This window comes from Eublepharis macularius, chromosome 4, assembly GCF_028583425.1.
Source record: "Eublepharis macularius isolate TG4126 chromosome 4, MPM_Emac_v1.0, whole genome shotgun sequence".
Classification (NCBI taxonomy): domain Eukaryota; kingdom Metazoa; phylum Chordata; class Lepidosauria; order Squamata; family Eublepharidae; genus Eublepharis; species Eublepharis macularius.
The window spans coordinates 148,334,154-148,355,191 of NC_072793.1; the positions used below are offsets into that span (position 1 = coordinate 148,334,154).

General features: G+C 41.7%; 1 protein-coding gene across 4 annotated transcripts in view; it reads right to left on the reverse strand.

The window, feature by feature from the left end:
* The window catches only part of PTPRG (protein tyrosine phosphatase receptor type G), a 683,491-nt gene that overhangs the window by 51,350 nt on the left and 611,103 nt on the right, over nucleotides 1–21,038 (reverse strand). For all 4 annotated transcript variants that reach the window (XM_054978207.1, XM_054978205.1, XM_054978204.1 and 1 more), the window contains exons 14-15: nucleotides 15,903–15,994; nucleotides 4,882–4,973 (exon numbers count right to left, since the gene is read on the reverse strand). In XM_054978207.1, coding sequence (XP_054834182.1) covers nucleotides 4,882–4,973; nucleotides 15,903–15,994 — 184 coding nt within the window. The remainder of the gene's footprint in view (nucleotides 1–4,881; nucleotides 4,974–15,902; nucleotides 15,995–21,038) is intronic.

Below are 21,038 nucleotides of genomic sequence, written 5' to 3' on the forward strand. Positions count from 1 at the left end.
ATTGCAAAGACATTTTTATATAACTTCAGATAGTAAAAAAGTTATGACCCTTAGAGCAATATTGTAATTTGGTTTCCTTGTCATTCTAAAGAAACTCTGAAACATAATTCTTAAACAGTAAAATATATACTTGCAAGACCACGTTAATATTTTCTTCTCCAATTTGTATCCTCAATATATTTTTGTTCAGTGCCTTGGGCATGGGATTGTAGAAATGCAGTAGATGTTTTGGAAATCAATCAATTAATAAATATGAAGTATGACATTCTCTCTTACAGGGTTGTAGAGCTCCCCAGTGTTTAACATTGCACTTAAAATTTAGCTCCTACTGCGTGGCTCCACAAAATAAGATAGTGAGGGCTCCACATTCAGAGAAGAGGAGGAGTAAAATTGCAGTGATATGGCAGCTTAGGAGAGATGAGCTTAGGGCAGTGAAAAAAAGGATGAATATTTGGAAGGGTCTTTAATGGCATACGAACTTTGCTCTAGTCCACAAAGAGGTCACTCTGTGTTGTTTTTCCCTTCAACACTTGCTAATTAGAGGTCTTCTGTCTGTGAACATGTATGTTTCATATGAGGTATAACAGTTAACAGGTTTTGATAGATCTATTCTTTGTGAATTTGCTGAATTTCTCAAACTTATCACTCTCCAATATAATGTGGAGATAGTAATACTGACTGACCTAGTTTACTGGACTGTTGTAAAGTTACTGACACAATGCATGTGCAGCTCTTGGAATACTAGTCTACAGTGCCGTACAAGAGCCGAACTCTATGATACTTCTTTTAGTGAGCTGAGGTTAGGGGATCCTGTCTGGGCAAAATGGCACAGGAGGAAAGGCACAGCCTCCCGCCCCCCACCAATCACTGTGGTTCCAATCTGAATTTGGCCCTGGGGGTAACTGTCATGTGACCGTGGGAAAAGCAAGTTGAGAACCCTGGCCGGACTTGTTAAAAAACATATCATGCCATTTGGTCCTTTAAATAACAGTATTCTCTCTCAGCCTTCACTCTTTCATTTGAGTACCTTTAAAGGTCCTGGTCTAAGACTGAGAGAACGCTCCTGCAGAGATTAATTTAGAAAATACAGACTTCCGTCAATGAAACTGCATGGGTTAGTAGCAATTTCCTTAGCTTTAAGAAATATTAGGAGAAAAATATACTGGATGATAACGATATTTTTCTATTTCTGTTGGAACCAAGGCTCAGATTCCAAGCTGGGACTAAATCCCAGCACTTGTCCCTTCACAGGCTAAGAGGATTAGATTCACCACTTCTAATTTTTCCAGTAGCAGTACCACTAATAATTTTGAGGCAAAGCAAATAAAATTGTTTGGGCTCTAAATCCAATACATATTATAAACATTTAGTGCCAACTCTTTGGGGATCCCACTGCTTAATCCTCTTTCATGAGAAGTGAAGGACAGAACTAAGGTAACCTTCTCCTTCCCGTATTCAGTAAGAGATAAATTGAAGTTCTCATATGGGAAGAGAGGAGAGATGACTGCAGTAAGAGGGGCAAAGTGTCTTGTTTCCTAACGGCACACATACGCACAAATCCTCCAGCAAGTTGCTGAAGGCACGGCATGTGAGACTAATGAAAGTTGACTCTACATTAGGGAATAGGGTGAATAAGAGTATCTCCCCCTGTCCCTTGCAAAATGATACTATTATTGTTATCCTTGCAGTATTTGAGTGCAAATCTAATTCATTGACCATCACAGTTTCAAGACAATAATTTTTTGCCCAATAGTCCTGAGGGCAGAGGCAAGTTCTATGTATTTCCCAAACCATGTTCCTCCCTCCAATTTCCTTCTTTTTGTATGCCTCAGACCTCTGCCCCCATTTTGGGAGAACTGTACCCACAGTAGTTGAAGCACAGAAGCTGTCACACAGGAAGCCATTATTAAACAGGTTCACTAGAGGCTACATAGCCTGACTGTCATTCTGGTACCCTATGCCTCAACGAATATCCTGGTGTTCTCTTCAGACTTGCTGATGGTGATGAACATTATGACTGTACAGGGTTTTTGTGACAGGTATATGCCTTCAAAAACAGATACTCTGATGGGGGAGATATAAGCAAGAAAATTACTCTAAGCTCATTATGCTGGAGTTTGACAGTTGGGCAAGACTTCTGAGTATATTTCACAGAGACAGGACTGAAGTGCAGAAAGGCTCCGTATTCATCATACAGCACTGGGCTTCATCTGTCACTGACAGAACTACTGCATGAACGAGCTTGAGCTGGGCTATCCATATGTGTGTCCCATGGCATATCAAACAAAGGACAAATTCCCTACTGAATTTTCAAGGAATAGTTGTTCAGAGTACAGCAGCTTAGGTGAGAGCAGCTAGGAATGTAACAAATATATAGAAACCTGAAATGCCCCGTGTCTGTCACAGTGGACTGATAAAGATCATGGTTTGTGCAAGTACTCTACTGGCTCCAATTTATCACTGCAGAAATAGACTCTGACTTCAATATTATATAGTTATGTAAAATTATTATATTTCACTTTAGTGGAGCTATCCAATTCCGGAAATCAAAACTATCAGGCAAAACAATTACTTGTAACTAACAGTCAGTCACTGAGGGAGACCTGGCATGCTGAATGGCTATTTCAGTAACGTATCCCCTCTATTATACAATGCAAACAGAAGCTGCCCATTAGTGGCTGTGATTTTTGACACAGATGAAGCAAAGCCCACTTTAAAATCAGCACAAGTTTACAGATGTGTAGCTGATCGTTTTGAATAATTAAATGGTGTCAAAACCAGCTGTGATGAATAGCACCGGGGTCTCAATTCATAAATAATTGAGGAGACGGCACTGCATTTGATCATTCCCATCAAATTTTACTCTCCGGAGAATAAATGTTTGTCCTGAATACCATCAACATTGTTAAATGCCTCAATATCCCTGTTCAGTCATCCAGCCAACAGTCAATTTAACTAAATCACTTTAACACCTCGCACAGCCGCTGTCCTCATGAATACAAAATGGTTATGACTGCCAGAATAGGGTGTTCTGTTGTTTTGTTTCTATCATTTAGTGCAAAGGCTATGACCAAAAGGCAGCAAGGAAAGACTTGAAAGGGCCCTACTGAAGATGATGGTTGCAGCTTCATTGCATTGAGAAACGGGGTGTTCAGTTTCAAACGAGCAATTTTGTGCCCATAAATTTGTAAATACAGCTGCCTTTTATGACTCAGTCATGGCACTTTTAATACTTGGGTACTAAAGTGTGTCAAGCCCCCAAACTGTCTTTCTCTTCTCGCAGCACTGGTGGAGGCAGCATAACAGCTGCATCCTATTTTTGGCTGAGAGGGCTGGAAGGTCCCTCCCTCCTGACGTTATTTTCAAAGCCCGATTGTGAGCAGGCTGAAAGGAATGCACGGAACAGAGCTCTTAATATTGGCTTTTGGAATAACTGTTTTTGTTAATTAGTGCTTGAGTCTGCCACCATCATTAAGCATGAAACAGTATTTATATAACCCACATGAGTCTCTAAATCCACCGAGTATATGCAAATCAGTTGTGAGCACAGCTGTACAGCATGAATCTTGTACTTGAGCTGTAAAAGCCGGGTTCTTCTTTAGGTCTTCGCCTTCCCACACCATTTTTTATCACATTATAGGAATCCTACTTATTCAATTAAGTATTTTTGCCCTTGTTTGTTTAATTTATTTCATACATTTTTGCCCCACACAACTCAATGGCTCATTATATGCACTGTAGTTTTTGATAGTAAGCCACCTCAAGCAGCACTCTGAATCAGTGGCATAGAAATACTCTCCATCAATCAAATCAATCAAGCAATGAAACACCAGAAACATTTAGTAAAACAGCAACATAAAACATCCATTCTAAATACAAATCAGATAATACTAGAAAGCCAAAAGAATAACAGATTAAAACAACCTTACAGTTGCAGTCATTGTGATAGTAATGATACATCATTAAAAGTCTGAGAAAATAAAGAACATGTCTTCACCCGGTGCTTAAAACTCAGAGAAGTAAGTACTCATAAGAGTATAATGCAGGGACGGATTTCCAAGGATGACGCCACACTAAGGAGAAGGCCCTATGTCTAGCAGCCACTGAACTCACAACTGAAGACTGGGCAAGGCATTTGAAGAAGATTGCGCTGATTGGTAAGGTTCGTATATATAGAGAGAAAGTTCTTTAAAACATGTGCTTTATGCACAAGAACCCATTAACATGTTTGTACAGAGATCTATATTTTACAATTTCCTGAATGTTTAAAAACATTATTTAATAAAAAGTAGCAGGTGAAATTATGGCTTCTCTGCCTGACTTTTTTTCTTACACATTACAAACAGTACAACCTTTTCCGTGCCTCTGCCACACCAGAACACATTTGCTGAAACATTTCTAGGTCACAACCCACCATGTACTGAAAAGCTTTCAAAAGTGGGCAACCAGGTCATGATGAATCCTCCTCTAACCACAGTTGCAGTACTTTTGTTTGCCCACCATGCAACTAATGGTTGCATGGTACCTAGAATGCAACTCATCCATCTTACCCCCACTGCCTATGCAACCTGTGTCCTACCAATCCACATCTAACCCACATGGTAGGCCTCAGGCAGCCTTCTGCTCTCTCCTCAGGAGTTGCAGAGACAAAAGGACTCAGGCACCCTGTGTCACTATTACACTAGAACTTTTTATTTTATTTACAATCCACCTTTCTTACTGAGATTGAAGACAGATTACGCAGAAATCTTCCTGTCTCTTATTCTTGAGATCACAGGTTCATTAGCGTGCAATTCACCCTTTGCTAATCTGAGGCAGCTTAGAACAGGGAAGCTTATGAGTGAAGTAGAAACTCTAACGGAAAAGGCTTCTAGCACGTACCTCAAAATCTTCTGAGAATCCATGCTGGTTGTTGGCATACAGCTCACTGATATGCTTAACAAATTGTTTGACAGGAATGGCTTCCATGTCATCTGTAAAATGAAAAAAGAAGACATTTTGATGTATAATTAGTGTTTTCTTATAGTAAAGACTGGTGTTTTCCTACAAGGCTTGTAATATCTCTGTCTAGTAATAGTTTGCTGTGTCAGGCAATGAAGGTGGCTTGAAGTACCTTCTCAACTGAATCTGTTCCCAGATTATGTGAAATATTAGTCAAGGTTTTGGTATTAACTCTTACCTACCCTCAGTTAATTGCCATGTTGCTGTGGTTTTGCCTCATTCTCATCTTGTTTTATTCATTTTGCTAAACAGGAGAGCTTATATTATTGATTCCAATTTTATAAAAGCTCTGAAGAAAGGGTTCCTTTTTATCCTGTCCATATTTCAAGGAGCTCAGGATGGTGTACATGATTATCCCCTCTTCTGTTTTATTCTAACAACTCCGTGAGGTAGATTAGGCTAAAAGAGAATGACTGGTCCAAGTTTAAGCTTTAAGTTTCATAGGAAGAGAGGATTTGAATCCCAATCTCCACAGCCCAAGTCCATCATTCTAGCCACTGTACCACACTGACTGTTCAATTTGACTGCAGTTCCTTCCTCTGTTTTATATTAATATAATATGATATGATATGAGAATGCCTACAGGGTGTGCACCAAATTTTTTTTGGTAAATACAGGGTTTTTTTTTTACTGAATCTGAGAAAAAATTCGGAATCCCCTGAATTTCGAATTGATTCTCTAAGAGCAGAACCACAAGTGACAAAAGGCACAGATTGGACACTTGTCAGCTTCCCTCAAGTTTTGATGGGAAATGTAGGCAGCTTGGTGGAATGTTGGACAAGTGACAGTTGAAAAGTCCATTGGACAGCAGTCAGAGAGCCAAGCTGCGAGACCAGGATGCCTACATTTCCCATCAAAACTTGAGGGAAGCTGACAAGTGTCCAATCTGTGCCTTTTGTCACTTGTGTTTCTGCTCTAATTTGGTTTGGGTATTTCCAAAAAATTCAGCCATTATTTTCTGTGGGAAAATCACTCTGGGAACTATCCGGTAGGCTGGAATGATCATTTTTCAACCAAACTTCACCAAATTTGGAGGGACCCTACTCTTGCCTGCCCTCTAAAGATTCTCCAAGATTTATTTTTATTTTATTTAAATTTTATTCGATTTATAGCCCGCCCGCCCTGCAAGCGGACTCAGGGCAGGTTACAACAGTATAATATATAAACAAGGTGGAGGAAAGGGGGTATGAACTGGTCTTGCCACGGTGACTACGCAGATGATTATGTAGCCCCCCCTCCTTGATTGAAGACTAGTAGAGAGGCATTTCTAGAGACCTTAGATTGGCCTCAGCCATGTGCCTGGTGGGACGTTTCTGTCTTATAGGCCCGCCAAAAGGATATAAGGTCTTGGGGGACCTAAGTATCCTCCAACAGAGAGTTCCACCAGGTTGGGGCCAGGACTGAGACGGCCCTGGCCCTGATCGAGGCCAGCCAAACCTCCCTGGGGCCGGGGACCACCAATAGATGTCTTCCTGCTGATATAAGCGCTCTCCGGGGTATATATGGGGAGAGGCGGTCCCTCAGGTATGTTGGTCCCTGTCCGTTTAGGGCTATAAAGTTTAAAATCAAAACCTTGAACCTGATCCAGAACTCTACAGGGAGCCAATGCAGCTGCTGCAAGATCAGGGTAATGTGTGCTCTATATGGTATCATGAAGATTGGACACTGGGGGCCAATTTTACAAGCCTCCTAAAAGGCGCCCCCCACAGTAGGTCCCCTGAAAATTTGGTGAAGTTTGCAGGAAAAATGCCACACTCAGCCCCCTGGATTGCTACCAGATATTTTTTCCCATAGGAAATAATGGAAATTCAGAATACCTGGATTTAACTGAATCAGTCAAATTTGGTATTTTGATCTGAATTCTGAACTGAACTGCACACAACTACAATTAACTTCTATCCACAATGGGTTTTAACAATGTATTTTCAGAGATCTCTGAAACTAAAGAAACTCTCATGCTACCTTCATATGAGCTAATTTTTGGCAGAGTGTACTGAAAGCTAAAAATCTTTTCCAAGAGCTATTTGAATTGAAGCCTGTGGAATCTCACTTTACAGTCAGAAGAACCACTGAACTTTCAGTTTCTCCATGTGTTATCAAATCCAACTTTATTCACATTATCTAGATAAAAAGATAAGCAACATGCATTATAACATGGGACAACTGGCTTTCCCTGTTTTTGGTCACCTGCCTTGGCTACAGAATCCTCTGTGGAACTGACTCATCACATAACACATTTGTGTGTGTTAATCATGAAGAGAATACCAAACAAATACAGTAGATGTTAATCTGACTCTGACTATTTCTAACTCTAACTTTTTCTATTTTGGGAAATTTAAGAACTCAGACTCTGCATATTCCTAAGATTTACCATAAAAGGGATGAACAAACATCATGTATAAAGCTACAAGGTCTAATTAAAGAATGAAATCAAACCATCTTTTGGATATGCGTACAGAGCCAGTTTGGTGTACTGGTTAAAAGCAGCAGGACTCTAATCTGGAGAACTGGGTTTGATTCCCCACTCCTCTGCTTGAAGCCAACTGGGTGACCTTGGGTCAGCCACAGCTCTCTTAGAGCACTCTCAGCCCCACCCACCTCACAGGGTGATTGTTGTGAGGATAATAATGACACGCTTTGTAAACTGCTATGAGTTGGTGTTAAGTTGTCCTGAATTGCGGTATATAAATTGGATGTTTATATATTAACACACACACACACACCCCTACCTACCTACCTACCTTCTTGGCCCCACATGTATTTCATCACTAATTCTCTTCTTTCTAAGTTCAGCTCTCTCTGTTCTTCCCTATCCTCATCTTGGTCTGTTTCTTCTTCAATTTCTTCCTCATTTTCTGCTACACCACAAGTAAAAACACGGTATGGCAATTTCATTCCCTTCAAGTTCCCCATCCCATCTGATTAAGTTGTCCAGCAGTGAAAAGGTTGATGCTGAGACATAAAGCCACTTAACCTCACAATGGGATAAGTCCATCTTCACACCTACCTTTATTAAGCTGCCAGCAAACTCAGAGATACAGCATTGCATGAACTTAATTACTAGGTGGTGGAGAGCTTTTGACTTCATAGAGCAAGGACCTGAATAAAGAGGGTACCGCCTCAATATGCAACTATCAGATTCAACCTGGCAATATGATTTATGATTAAAGCCTATAAAACAGACTGAAAAGGGATAGATTTTGACTTACAGAAGAGACTGCACTGTCATGTTAATTTTGTCATTTTTTCTTGTATTGAGAAACCAGAGATTAAGATAATTAACCTATTTTGGGAATCTCCATTAGAGATGGGCATGAACAGGAAAAAAACCCTGAACACGATGTTCGTTGTCATTCACGAACAGGGAATCACGAACAACCAAGAACATGACCCCGTTCACGAACATGTTCGTGGGAGGGAGGGGGGAGACTTGGAAGGGAAGAAAGTTGCCTGCGCCGTTGGCAAACGGTGTGGGGACCCTCCTTCCCTTCAAAGTCTCCCTCCTTCCATCTGGCTAGAGCGAGGGGGAGAGACTCTGAAGGGAAGAAGGTTCCCCATGCCGTTTGCAAACAGCATGGAGAACCTCCTTCCCTTCAAAGTCTCCCTCCTTCCAGCCGGCTGGAGGGAGTGGGGGGGAAGACTTGGAAGGTGAGAAAGTTCCCTGCGCCGTTTGCAAATGGCGTGGGAAACCTCCTTCCCTACAAAGTCTCCCTCCTTCTAGCCAGCTAGAGGGAGGGGAGACTCTGAAGGGAAGAAGGTTCCCCATGCCGTTTGCAAACAGCGTGGGGAACCTCCTTCCCTTTAAAGTCTCCCTCCTTCCAGCTGGCTGGAGGGATGGGGGGAGACTTTATCAGGAAACCCCTGACAAGCGGCTGAGTCGGGGGAGAAAGGCATTTCACCCCAGCAGGCTGCACTCAGTCGCTTGTCAGGAGTTTCCCTGACAAGCAGCCGAGTAGGGGATTTAAATGTCCCTCTTCCTCTGCTGCACAGCAGCAGGGAGAGGGAAATTTAAATCCCCTACTCGGCTGCAATCAGCCCTTGTCAGGGTTTTCCCTGACAAGTGGCTGAGTCGGGGGCGAAGTACCCCTGGGCTTAGATTGGGGTTTCCAGTGCAACAGGAGTTCAGAAAGTCCATGCCTACTGTTGCCAAGGGAATTGACTGAAAGACACCAGACTGTCTGGCTTGATGAACAGCTGATGAACACCATGAACAGGGCTTGGAACGAACACATGTTCATCGGGAATGGGGCCTCACGTGAACAGCTGATCGGAATATTCATGGCTTTTTTGTTGTTTGTATTCCTGCTTGTGCCCACCTCTAATCTCCACACATTTACTTTATATAGGGTTTTAAACTACAGCAGCACTCTATTGTGGACAAAAAATGAATATTCAGTCATAAAGATAACTAAATTCCAATAAGCAGACATTATTTTGAATATTCCATCTCCTTTGATGATGTTTGATATTCTCAGTCCACACACTCTAAAGAACTCCTCAAATAAAATATGCTAACATATAAGGAAAGGGCTCCGAGTAGGTGCCTCTTATCTCTTGACTGCTGCTAAGCTTCTTTTCCATTTCAAGACAAATGTGCTTCAGAGACCATAACTCTTTTAGTCTTCTGAAGAGATTAATGAAATCCTATGAAGGCTAATTAGGAAACCTAACAGTTGCTCAATGCATATCCCCATTTGTGAGATTAGCTTTTTCCCTGCCTAAAATCAGACCAGACTTAATTAGTGTTGTGATAAAACACCCTTCCTACTAGGACTAACATTGAATAAAATGAGAGGATAGTTTTGCATTAACGGCTCTTTGTAACACAATATACATTGATGTTTTCCCACCTTATTCCAAAGACTCAAGATGTAAGGTATCCTATGTTAATTCATAAAGGGATAAAATATATTAAAAATATCAAAAAACGTTTAAAATTAAATTGGAAGTGCTTGCTAATGTACTAAAACCCAGTTGAAATGTTAATCGAAAGAGAAAAATACTGCTATTTTGGTCCTTGCTTTTGGAAATCTTGGGGCACATAGTTTAAATGGTCTACAAAAGTGCAAAAAGTGGAAGGGCGGGCAGAATAAAAATGTGCCAGTAAAAAATGCTTAGGGCTACATGCTAATTGCAGGGGTCTATACTGCATCATATACATCAAGCGAGCTTTAAGATGTGTGTGCATACAGCCCATGTTAGCTAAGCTTCCTGGTAGAAGCCTTGGAATTGCCAACATCCAGTCCTCTGTTCAAATGCATGCTTTGATGCATGATCTGCATATTGTGCAGGGTTTGAACTTCAGAAGAAAAGGATCTATTCTTTCCAAACTGCTGGGGAACAGGAGTTGTCTATAAGACTACTTGAAGAGATAAAGCACCGAAAGTCAGGAGTTGGAGAAGAGAAGCTTAAGAAAGAAGAAAAACTTGAAGGAATGGAGAGAGAACACATGCTCATAGATGTTATGGGTGACTGAATAAGAACTTCTAGTGTTCAGAAGATAAGTTAGTTGTGAGATGCAGCAAGAACATTTGTGAGTAGACATGGCATTTTAGCAGTGTAAATTAAGTGTAGTTTGTAAAAAGTCCTGCCATATTTATTATTTATTTATAGTAGTCTGCCTTTGTCACTGAGACCAAAGCAGACTGACTACACAGTGCAAGCGAGAGCCAAGCTACAAATGACGAATTACATGAGGACTGCATGTGAAGGGAGTCACAATGTTAGCTGGGAAGGTGAGTTTTTAAAAAGATAGGAAGGCTTTGTCAATTTCCCCTCTCTACAGAGCTGGGAGATTGCTCCTCAGAGGGTTTGTTTATTTCCTCTTTGCCTCCAAGGCTCTGTCAGTTTCACCTCCCATTCTATGACACCTCCCACACTGTGACACTGAGAGATCTCTGTCTTTTGGTGCTACACCTCTGAAGAAGCCAGCCACAGCTGCTGGCGAAACGTCAGGAACTACAATACCAAGACCACGGCAATACAGCCCGGAAAACCCACAACAACCATCGTTCTCCGGTCGTGAAAGCCTTCGACAATACATCGTAACTCCTTTAAATTCATTTGGATGCTTTTATCCAACCCCCCTCAAAATTATATTGGTTTGAGCATTGGAGAAGTCCCCCTCCCCTGTTGTGAAGTCCAGATAAAAGTGGATGTTTGTCTGATTGTGCTCTCACTCTCTCTGCAGCTCTATGACAAAGAGCTAACTGAAAATTTTTGTGGAACTATCAAAATGATAATCTAAGAAGCAAATTAGTAATAAAAAATAATAAGTATGGGAAACAGGGTTTTGTGTTATGAGCTTAGGGCGGGGGGCGGGGACAGTGTGGCTAGCAATGTTTAATACATCTGCCATCCACTCACACAGTCACTTTCACCCTAAGGGCATCATCCCAGATGAGACCTGGGCTTTTGGATTTCTATTAGCGTGTAATAGCTGTAGCGGTGATGGAGCTAATGATTCTGTCTTTGTCCTGGGTTTCTCTAGATCGCACAGTAGAGATAATTATGAATTGTAATGAGGAGTCTGGGTTGCAGGACAGAATTTGCATAGGTAAGTGCAGGCCTACAGGTTATTACAGTTTCATGTTCCACAATGAAGTAAATTTCTTCAGTAGAAAGGGAGGCATCTGTTATCAGAATTTTGCAGTCTGTGGACCAGCAAAACTCTACTATCCCAATAATCAGTGCCATGTCTTTCTGCACTGCCTTAAAGGCTGTCAAAGAAGGAGGTTTTTTTAAGTTACACGTGGTCAAATGGACTTGACTGTGACTATGTATATGGCTGAAACAGAGAATGAACTTAGGTCCATCTTGTTCAATGGAATAGATGTGTAGCTCCACAGGGTCGTATTTAACTATCCATTTAAATTACTGTCTGGGTATCAGCAGCAAAAAAAGGTTACTTTAAGGAGCAGGCATTTGTTAAAAAGTCATTTAAACTTTACTTCTAGAAACAATATAGCATGAAGATTTTCTTATGCTCTCCAGCTGTTTCTATTGGGAAAAAGAAGTTTAGAAGTATCATTTTATCAATGATAAGTGAATCAAAAGGGAGAATTTTCTATTTAACCTTTTAAAAGGCATTCCAATAAAATAACTGTATGGGAGCCATAGCATACAGCCAGGTGTTAAACAGCACTCAGCAGATTGCTTGGGGGAAAATGGGATTTGAAGCCTTTTCTGGTCTGGTGGAGGGACAGAAATTTTGTCATTGCTTTATAATAGAGCCAACAAAGATGTTACTTTACTACTATGGACCTTGGTTTATTTATCACTAAAAATACTAAGCTTGCAATTCCACAGATTTGCTGGAAAGTTCATTCTGTTTTTATATTATATTTTTGTAATCTGGTTTCCCTTGTTCACAGGGGAAAAAATCCCCCCCACCCCGATTTTGAGGCTAAATTAGTGCCCCAGGTTTTCTACAAATACATATATCTTGATGATGATGAAAAAGTACTGAGAAGTGGCAGTATTCTCAGTTGGGGTGAGGATATACCCTCTACTTCTACAAAATTTAAACATTTCGCATGGTGTGAACCCGTTAAGAATATTCATTCAAATTTAAGGTAACTAAATTTCCTTTTTAGAAATTCAAAATGTTCTCCCAAATTTGAATTAACTGATGCTGATGTTAAAAATGATGATATTGCAAAGTTCTGTCCTCTGTTGTAAGCATGAACACAAACAAATACCTATTTTTCCACTTGCTGAAATGAAGATAGGGTTGCCAGCCTCCAGGTGGTTGCTGGAGATCTCCTGGAACTACAACTGAACTCCAGGCCACAGTGATCTGTCCCCCCCTCCCCAATGGCTATTTTGGAAGGTGCCTCAGTGCCCCAAACACCGCCCTCATCAGGCTCCATCCCCAAAATTTCCCACCCTGGAACTGGTAACCCTATTTGTTCACCTAGTTACAAATTTTCTTCCTTTGCTGATTGATACTATGCATGGTTACTCAGAAGCAAGTTACACTGAGTTGAACAGGGCAGACTGTCAGGTAAGTGTCCCTAGATGTGCAGCCTTAAACTGCTTTACCAATACGTATTTCTCAATACGCATTTCTTAGGTTTTATTTCTGTAAGGGTAAGCAAAAATAACAAACATCTTGCTGTATCCCTCTGAATTCTTTATCACTATATTAGCCTAACCTTTCTTACATTAAACTAATTTGCATAGACAAACTGTGAAGTTCAGCAGATAAAACAGATAGAAACTTTTCATTAAAAACATTATCAAGTAAAACTCGGTCCCATAGGGCTGCCAGGTCCCTTGGTGGGGGTGGGAATCTCCCACTCCCAGCCTCTGCCCCCCGCTGCCACTCGCCTGGCTGGTGGGGGTGGAGAAGGACTGGGGAATTGGCCTGGGAGGCAAAAAACCTCCCAGGACAGCGTGCAGCGGGTGTGCTCCCACTAGGCACAATGACCACTTCCTTAAGTGATATCATCATGCCCAGCAGCAGGCATGCTCCAGTGCTTCACAGGGGTGAGGAAGACACCTCCAATAAGTGACAGGTCCCTCACTCCCACAGGGAGGGTAAGGGGACCTGGCAACCCTACTGTTCTCATCAGCTGCATTAGAACACACTCATTTCAATAGCTTACAGTGCACAATTAAACATGGAATTATATGTTCCATATAACAATGCATCTGACACTCTCATCTTAATGGTTCAAGTTCCTATTTCTGAGATTCAAGGTAATTTAAGAATCTATAGAAGACTTAGGTTATTTCTTGGAATAAACAGTATACTGAGAAGTAACTAGAAGGAAGTAATGTCCAAGAGAGTCATCCTCCTCCTTTTCCATTTAGAAAAGGGTCATTCATATGTTCAGCAAAATTAGGTGATAAAGGCCTTCTGGTACTTTACCACTTTAGGCAATAGGTGGAATGGCACTTTTAAAAATATTTTCTCTCACTGAAATTTCTCTGAGCACAGAAAACGAGCATACCAGACAAAAGACTAGACTAGATCTGTGTCTAGTCCTTTATGCACACATTTTTTAAAACATGGGGAAACATTAAAAAAGCAATCCCAAGCCTTTAATTGTCATGCTGAATACCACTACCACTTTATTTTATGGGATGTGTGGCTGAGCACTGAAACTAGATAAGAAAACCCTTTTGGCTGAGTCCAAAGGTCCATCTAGTTCAGCAGAAATCAACCAGATGCCATAGGAAAGTCATGAGCAAGGCAACAGACGTCCCACATGCAGTCCCTCAGTAGTTCCACTTAGCCACTGTGGCTAGTAGCTATTGATAGTCCCATGGTTCCTGAACTTGTGCGATCCTCTTTTAAAGCCACCAAAGTTAGTGGTCATCACCACATCTTGTGATGTTGAATTCCAAAAGTTAATTACAAATTGAGTAAATTACTTCCTGTTACTACCTGAATCTACTGACAATCAGTTTTGCTGGGTAATAGGATTACAGACTCAGGGGTGGAAAACTGGAGATTTGGAGGTGGATCCTGGGGAGAGCGAGGTTTGGGGATGGACCTCTGCAGGATATAACGCGATAGAGTTCATCTTCCAAATCAGTAATTTTCTTCCAGGGGAACTGATCTCTGTAGACTGGAAATCAGTTGTAATTCTGGGAGATCTCCAAGCCCCACTTGGAGGTTAGCAACTCTACTGGGTAATTCAGAATTCTAGTATTATAAGAAAGGAAGACATTGTTTCTCTGTTCAATTTCTTCATGCCATGTATATAATTTTATAAACCTCTATGATGTTCCTCTCCACTTAGACGTTCTTTTTAAAAAACTAAACTGCCCTAAACTATTTGGCCTTTTTTTAAAGGTGAAGGTGCTCCAACCTTATCATCATTTTGGTTACTCTTTTCTGCACTTTTAATCTGCATTCATGTTTTATAAATCTGCTCTTGAATATTCTATACCTCATGCAGAGAGAGGAATGCACACAGAATGTCAGGGCTTAGGTAACATATAGAACTCTTGGCATTCTATCAGTGGAGCTACTACAGCGTGAGATAAGAGTAAAAATGTTTTAGGTATGAATGGCATCTACTTGGTAAATGTGTCCAGACCATCCACCGCCAATGGAAAAATAGCACGTTGCTGAGTCACAGGGATGCCAGTGCCTCTGGCTGGTGGAGGGGAAAGGCCAGGAGCCACCGGAGCACTAGGTGAAATGGCATGGGCTCCGGAGGCCCTGATAACACCACCGGGTTTCAGTGGGGCCAAATCACTAGCAGCATCAAAATATACGGCTAAATTAATCTGATACCTGCAATGTTCTGATCTGCCCAATGAATGTGATATATTAGGAAGAAGTTAAATGAAAATCATGCCATCTTATCGCAAACTGATACGTCACTCTTCAATGGCATGTATATTTTCTAGGGAGAACACAGGCCATGAAAATTCCACATTTTTAAAAAAACTTTTAGCTGGTTTTTTTTTTTTTTTAAGGAATGAACAGGCACTGAAAAGTAGAAGCCATCTCTACAGGCCTTGCATTTCTGCCTTTAGATTACTACTTTACCTCCCAACAATTTAGTTGAGTAGGCCAGTGATGGTGTACAGTTTGAACTTCAAAAGATAAGAGGGATGGGGTAAGCTATTCACGTCGAAGTGGTTGAGCTGGAGAAGGTGGGACAGGAAAGAAATGTGGGGGCTCCCTTCAGGATGCTATCAGAGCCATCTGAGTTTCATCCCCCCCCCCAAATGTGTTAAGGTCACACACACTTCCCTCCCTTTAAATGAACAACTACAGAAATGTTATCTAAAAACGCAGTACACAAACCAGTAATTGAGGGGAACTAACTCAGAACACACAGCACAAACCAAGATTTGTCACAAAGATCTGATTGTGGCATGAGAGTGATTAAACCAGAGCACGAATAAAGTACATGATAAGTTCAGGCCTGGCTCACCTGGGATGGGAATAATGGGAATGTTTTCGTTTGGCACCACTCGAGGGGAACTGCTGTCTTCCACATAGAAATGAGCTGTCTGAAAACATTTTCTGTAAATAAAGAGAAAGATTATCAGAAGTTACAAGTGAGTAGAATAATTAAGATTTTTTTTGATAATATGCCAAGAATTTTAACAGGCAAAGCCTCTTTCTTTCACACAAACTCCCCATAAAGTTGTAATTCTTATTCTATTTTGTAATATGAATGACTTTTCTAGACATCGAGCAGTGCTTCTACTTATCACCATAAACAAGCATTGCATTAAAACATTGCATTTCTTACAAAATATTAAATTTAGATTTATGAAGAACAGGAAATGTGGCAGCTGAGAGCTTGGGGCACTCTCATATTCACTCAAAAAACCCCCTTTGAATGGCACTTAATTCAGTTCTATTACTTCAAAACAGCCCTTCTCAAAAGAGAAATGTGTTGAAAACAACAACAAAACAATGTTGGCAATGTTCCTCTTGAGCAGAACCTTTGTGCCAGGTATGCAATAGCAGCTAACAGCTGCTGGCATGCTACTTCCTCAGGGAAGTTACAAACTCAACACAAAAGAACTTTGCTCCATTAAGCTCCCTGCAGCTGTGCAAATCCCCTTCTCAGACTCCTGCAAAACAGCGAGCATCACAGATGCTGCTGAGCAAAAGCCTTTAGTAGATGTCAATTTGGGCCCCCCAAAAGGGATTCTGGAAAGGCCAAAGGAGAACTCAAATGCAGTACACCAAGGTTACCAGCAGCCACATTTCAGGACTTCCAACACCTCCCTTGCAGTTTTTTTTACCTGTACTTAATGCAAAGCAGAGAGCACAAGCTGGTCATCACAGAGAAGGCACTGAGGAGAAGAGCATCCAAAGATCCAGTGAGCCTCTGCATGGTGATGCTAAGCGAGGCAGGGTTTTCCTACAGCCGCGTCACTGCTCATTGCTGCCTTAATGAGCTGCTTGAGGCTGGAACTGAATATTTAATGAGACTTGCTCAGCATGAGCAGCTATTGTGACAAGAGAAGGGGCTGCTCTCAGCTGTCAGTAGCTCTTAACAATAGCCTGGACGAAGCACAGCGATCCCTCTCCCTGCTTCACTTAACAAACTGCTCCTCAACACCTGAGCGGAGCCTTTAACACTGCCCCAATTAGCTGCCCTGGCATACAAGCGGCTGCCTCTGCTCATACAGGATTGCAGCTTTTCTGCCGTGCAATACAGTTTTCTGGAACAATGGCCAAGTAGAAAAGCCCACTCCATCCCATCAGCTTTGCTGACATGGTCAAAGCAATTTGTACTTTCATTGTTTCCAACAGAGAGACACAGCAGAGGGCTAATACATATATAGGCAATGCAACATACTGCTCTCAGAGGCTAAATGAATCTCTTACAAGAAGCTGTGAAAATGAAGGCCTCATCTACCTCTGGTGCCTATCCTTCCCTAGAACTTTCAGATTTCTGTCCCAGGGGCTCCATGGCCAATCTCCAAATTCAAAAACCACTAAACTATAGTTTCTAAACAAGGGGGCATGCATTAGAGTCAATGGAATTAGGAAATTCTGAAATAGGGTATGGGGCAACAATAACAACAACAATAACAACATTTGATTTAAATAACTGCCCTTCAGGACAACTTAACGCCCACTCTGAGCAGTTTACAAAGTGTGTGAGGTGGGTGTGGCTGTGAGAGCTCTGGAAGAGCTGTGACTGACCCACGGTCAGCCAGCTGACTTTAAGCGGAGGAGTGGGGAATCAAACCCGGCCCTCCAGATTAGAGTCCTGCTGCTCTTAACCACTACACCAAACTGGAGTTGAGGATGGTATGAACATAGGTTTATTTAATTTTTGAAACAATTCTATGTGGTTGACTGGACTGGCTGGTGCAAGGTTCCCCAATTGAATGTGGATTTGAATCTAAGCCTCTGTGATCCAAGACAGACGCTCTACCCATACACTTGCCTATCGCCACAGCGTCTTTCAGAAATTTCTTAAGAGGGATATTGAGCAGCTTCAGCAACTGTGCACTTTAGACATTTTATAAGTAACAAAAACAAGTCAGCTAAATTCACAGAACATCTGAAACAACATGTAGCCAAAGATGACATTTCACAGCATGATTTGGCTCAAAGCAGACTTCTGGCTTCTAGGCAGGTTGTCTTTTCATAACTGTATAGAGGTTAGCAGAGCCCCCACTTTGCTGGGAATATTCTGTGGCAAAGCGATGCACGGGAATCCAAGGTGTATGACATCTGTCCACTTATTTCTACAAAAAAATGATTTTGTCTGTTCCCTGGATTGCTCTGCTCTTCCCCCTCCTCTTCTTAAGCAAAGAGGGACTTTGTTTCTACTTGGGCTGCCTTCTTTTCGGCCTACAAACACCCTGGGGCATAGAGGAGTATAAATCAATCACAGTAAGGAAAGGGCTATGAATATGAAATAGGCAGAACCATGTGTGTGAGCTTGATGCATTCAGGACTTTCTCCTTGGAGTGGAACATTAATAAACTCCAGAGAGAATCGCTTTGGTTATTATAATAACTTTTTAAAAAATCCTCTGTTTTAGTCCGCTTTGAAGAAGATACTAAAATAATTCCCCAGTACAGTATCCATCCCCAGACGGGTCTGAATAACTCATTATTATTTAACAGCAGCAAAGCTAGGCTATAACAAATAAAGCCCTGCATATTTAAACTGAGCAGAGTATACACCCAGCATATCAGAAAAGGTGACAAAGGTTAATAAGTCCACGTGGCTGGCCTGCTTGTGATTCACTCTGATCCGAGAGATTGTTTTCTTCAAGACCAGAGGGGGCCAGCATTTTGCAGCTCACTTGCCTCTTAAATGCTGAAACGCCCTCCCCCTAATTACAAGCAGTTGATAGCCTAGCTGCCATTAGGCTTCTGATATTATTTATCGGAACAACAAGACCCAAGCTGACTGCACACCAGCTGCCACGTTAGTGCCATCAAGCGGCTGCTTGAAAGTGAAGGTTCTTCTGCATTCAGATGAGATTAAGCCAGGAAATCTGCAAGTCTGCACACTCCCCACCTAGGCTTGCCAACCTCCAAGTGGAGGCTGGAGATCTCCCGGAATTATTACTCATCTCCAGGTGACAGAGATCAGTTCCCCTGGAGAAAATGGCTCTTCGGGACAGGGGACTCTATAGGATTATAAACTGCTGAGCTCCAGCCCCTCCTCAAACCCCACCCTCCCCAATCTCCACCTCCCCTATCTGGAGCTGGCAACTCCACCCCCCACCCCCCAACACAATGGCTGAAGGATTTGTGTTTTGGAGCAATCTACAGTTTGTCAAGATATCTAAATTAGGCAAAATGACAAATTGTTCTCTTGCCTACAAACCAGGAACCCAAAGCTTCTGGTTATTTTCTACATGGGAGGGGAGAAGAGAGGAAAGGGCAGCCATGCACAAGCCCAAGGACTTTTTGGTTCATGTGCATCACAAACTGAGTTCATTTAATGTAAGGCACATTAACTTTGATTTTATATTTATATGGATTCAAACTTAGTTGATTCTCCTCTTCCTGTGCAAACATGCATTAATGACTGTTATCCAGGTAGGGTTGCCAGTCTCCAGGTGGTGGCTGGAGATTTCCTCGAATTACAACTGGTCTCCAGGTGACAAAAATCAGTTTCCCTGGAGAAAATGGCTGGCTTGGAAGGTTGCTTATATGGCACCCAGGTGAGGGCCCTCCCCTCCCCAAACTCTGCCCTCCCCAGGCTCCACTCCCCAAATCTCCAGGAATTTCCCAGCATGGGCCTGGCAACCCTACCTCCAGGACTAGACAACTTTATAAAGTGGTGACAAATATGGTCCCATAAACAAGCCTTCAGCTTTGGTTCACAGATAAAGCCACTCTAGGGTTCTTTCATAAAATATCCAGGAGATTCATTAACAATGAACATGAACAAACACCGTTATATTTTTTTCATTGGCTTAGAGCATATATAACTCTTCCTGATCACCTTAGCATGGATAAACAATCAGAAACACACTATAGGTTCTTGGTCATTTCCCCTCTTGTACAGATGTTGCTGTTTCAGTTTTTCAGCTACCTATATCAATGTTATGCATATACTATTTTTTGTCTAACTTGTTAGTTTTAATCATTGTCTGCAAACCTGATCCTGTCCCTAATGGCAAACAGTGATTTGGCATGTACAGTTATGGGAAACACAGGTCACACTGATTGACTGACTGACTGATTGATTGATTGTCTGCCATTCATTGGAAAGCTGAAAGTTTCTAGACTATAAACAAACCATAAAACATCATCTAATCATATCACAGCATCAAAAATATAACTTCAATATAAAACCAAGAAGCTAAATTTGACAAAACATCCTCAATAAGCATTCTCCACAGATTAAATTCCAGAAAGAGCTCCCCTTAATAAATGAAACTGTAAAACTTGCATAAGATAAGGAGGGAGCGTACCCACCCTACACACCAGTATTGCAAGCCTGTTCCATAATTTGGGACCAACTACTGAAAAAGCCCTGGAACCAGCCACTAGAGATTGCACCATTCTGTGAAAGGAGATTACAAAAAAGGAGTGGTCTGGTGTCCATAACTGATACATGAGCTCAGATAGGGACAGGCAGTCCTTCAGTTTCATAGGATCCGGGCCATACAGGATTTTAAAGATTTACACCAGCACTGTGACTTGTTCTCAGGCTGGTGTCATCTGATGCCAGTGATGTGTCCCTTACAGAAGATGCATTGCTGCATTCCGAACTAACTGTACTTTCCAGTTTACCTTTAAGGTCAGCCCCTTCTAGAACACATTGCAGTAATCTTGTCTCAAGGTTACAATAGGATGAATCAGAGTGGCTAGATTGGTTGAGTCATGCTAGATGTAAATGACAAACGGCACACTTATCTGCAATGTCAACTTGCTTTTTCATCAACAGAGCTGGATCCAGCTTTCGCCTAAGCAATCTACACAGTCTGTCAAAGACACCGTTACTCTGTCTAATGATGGTAGAATGAGCCCCTTCAAATTGTTAGCTTTTCCAACCAGCATGATCTCCGTCTCATCTGGATTCAGTTTCATCTTGTTCTTCCTTAGCAGCTAGACCATGTCATCCAGGC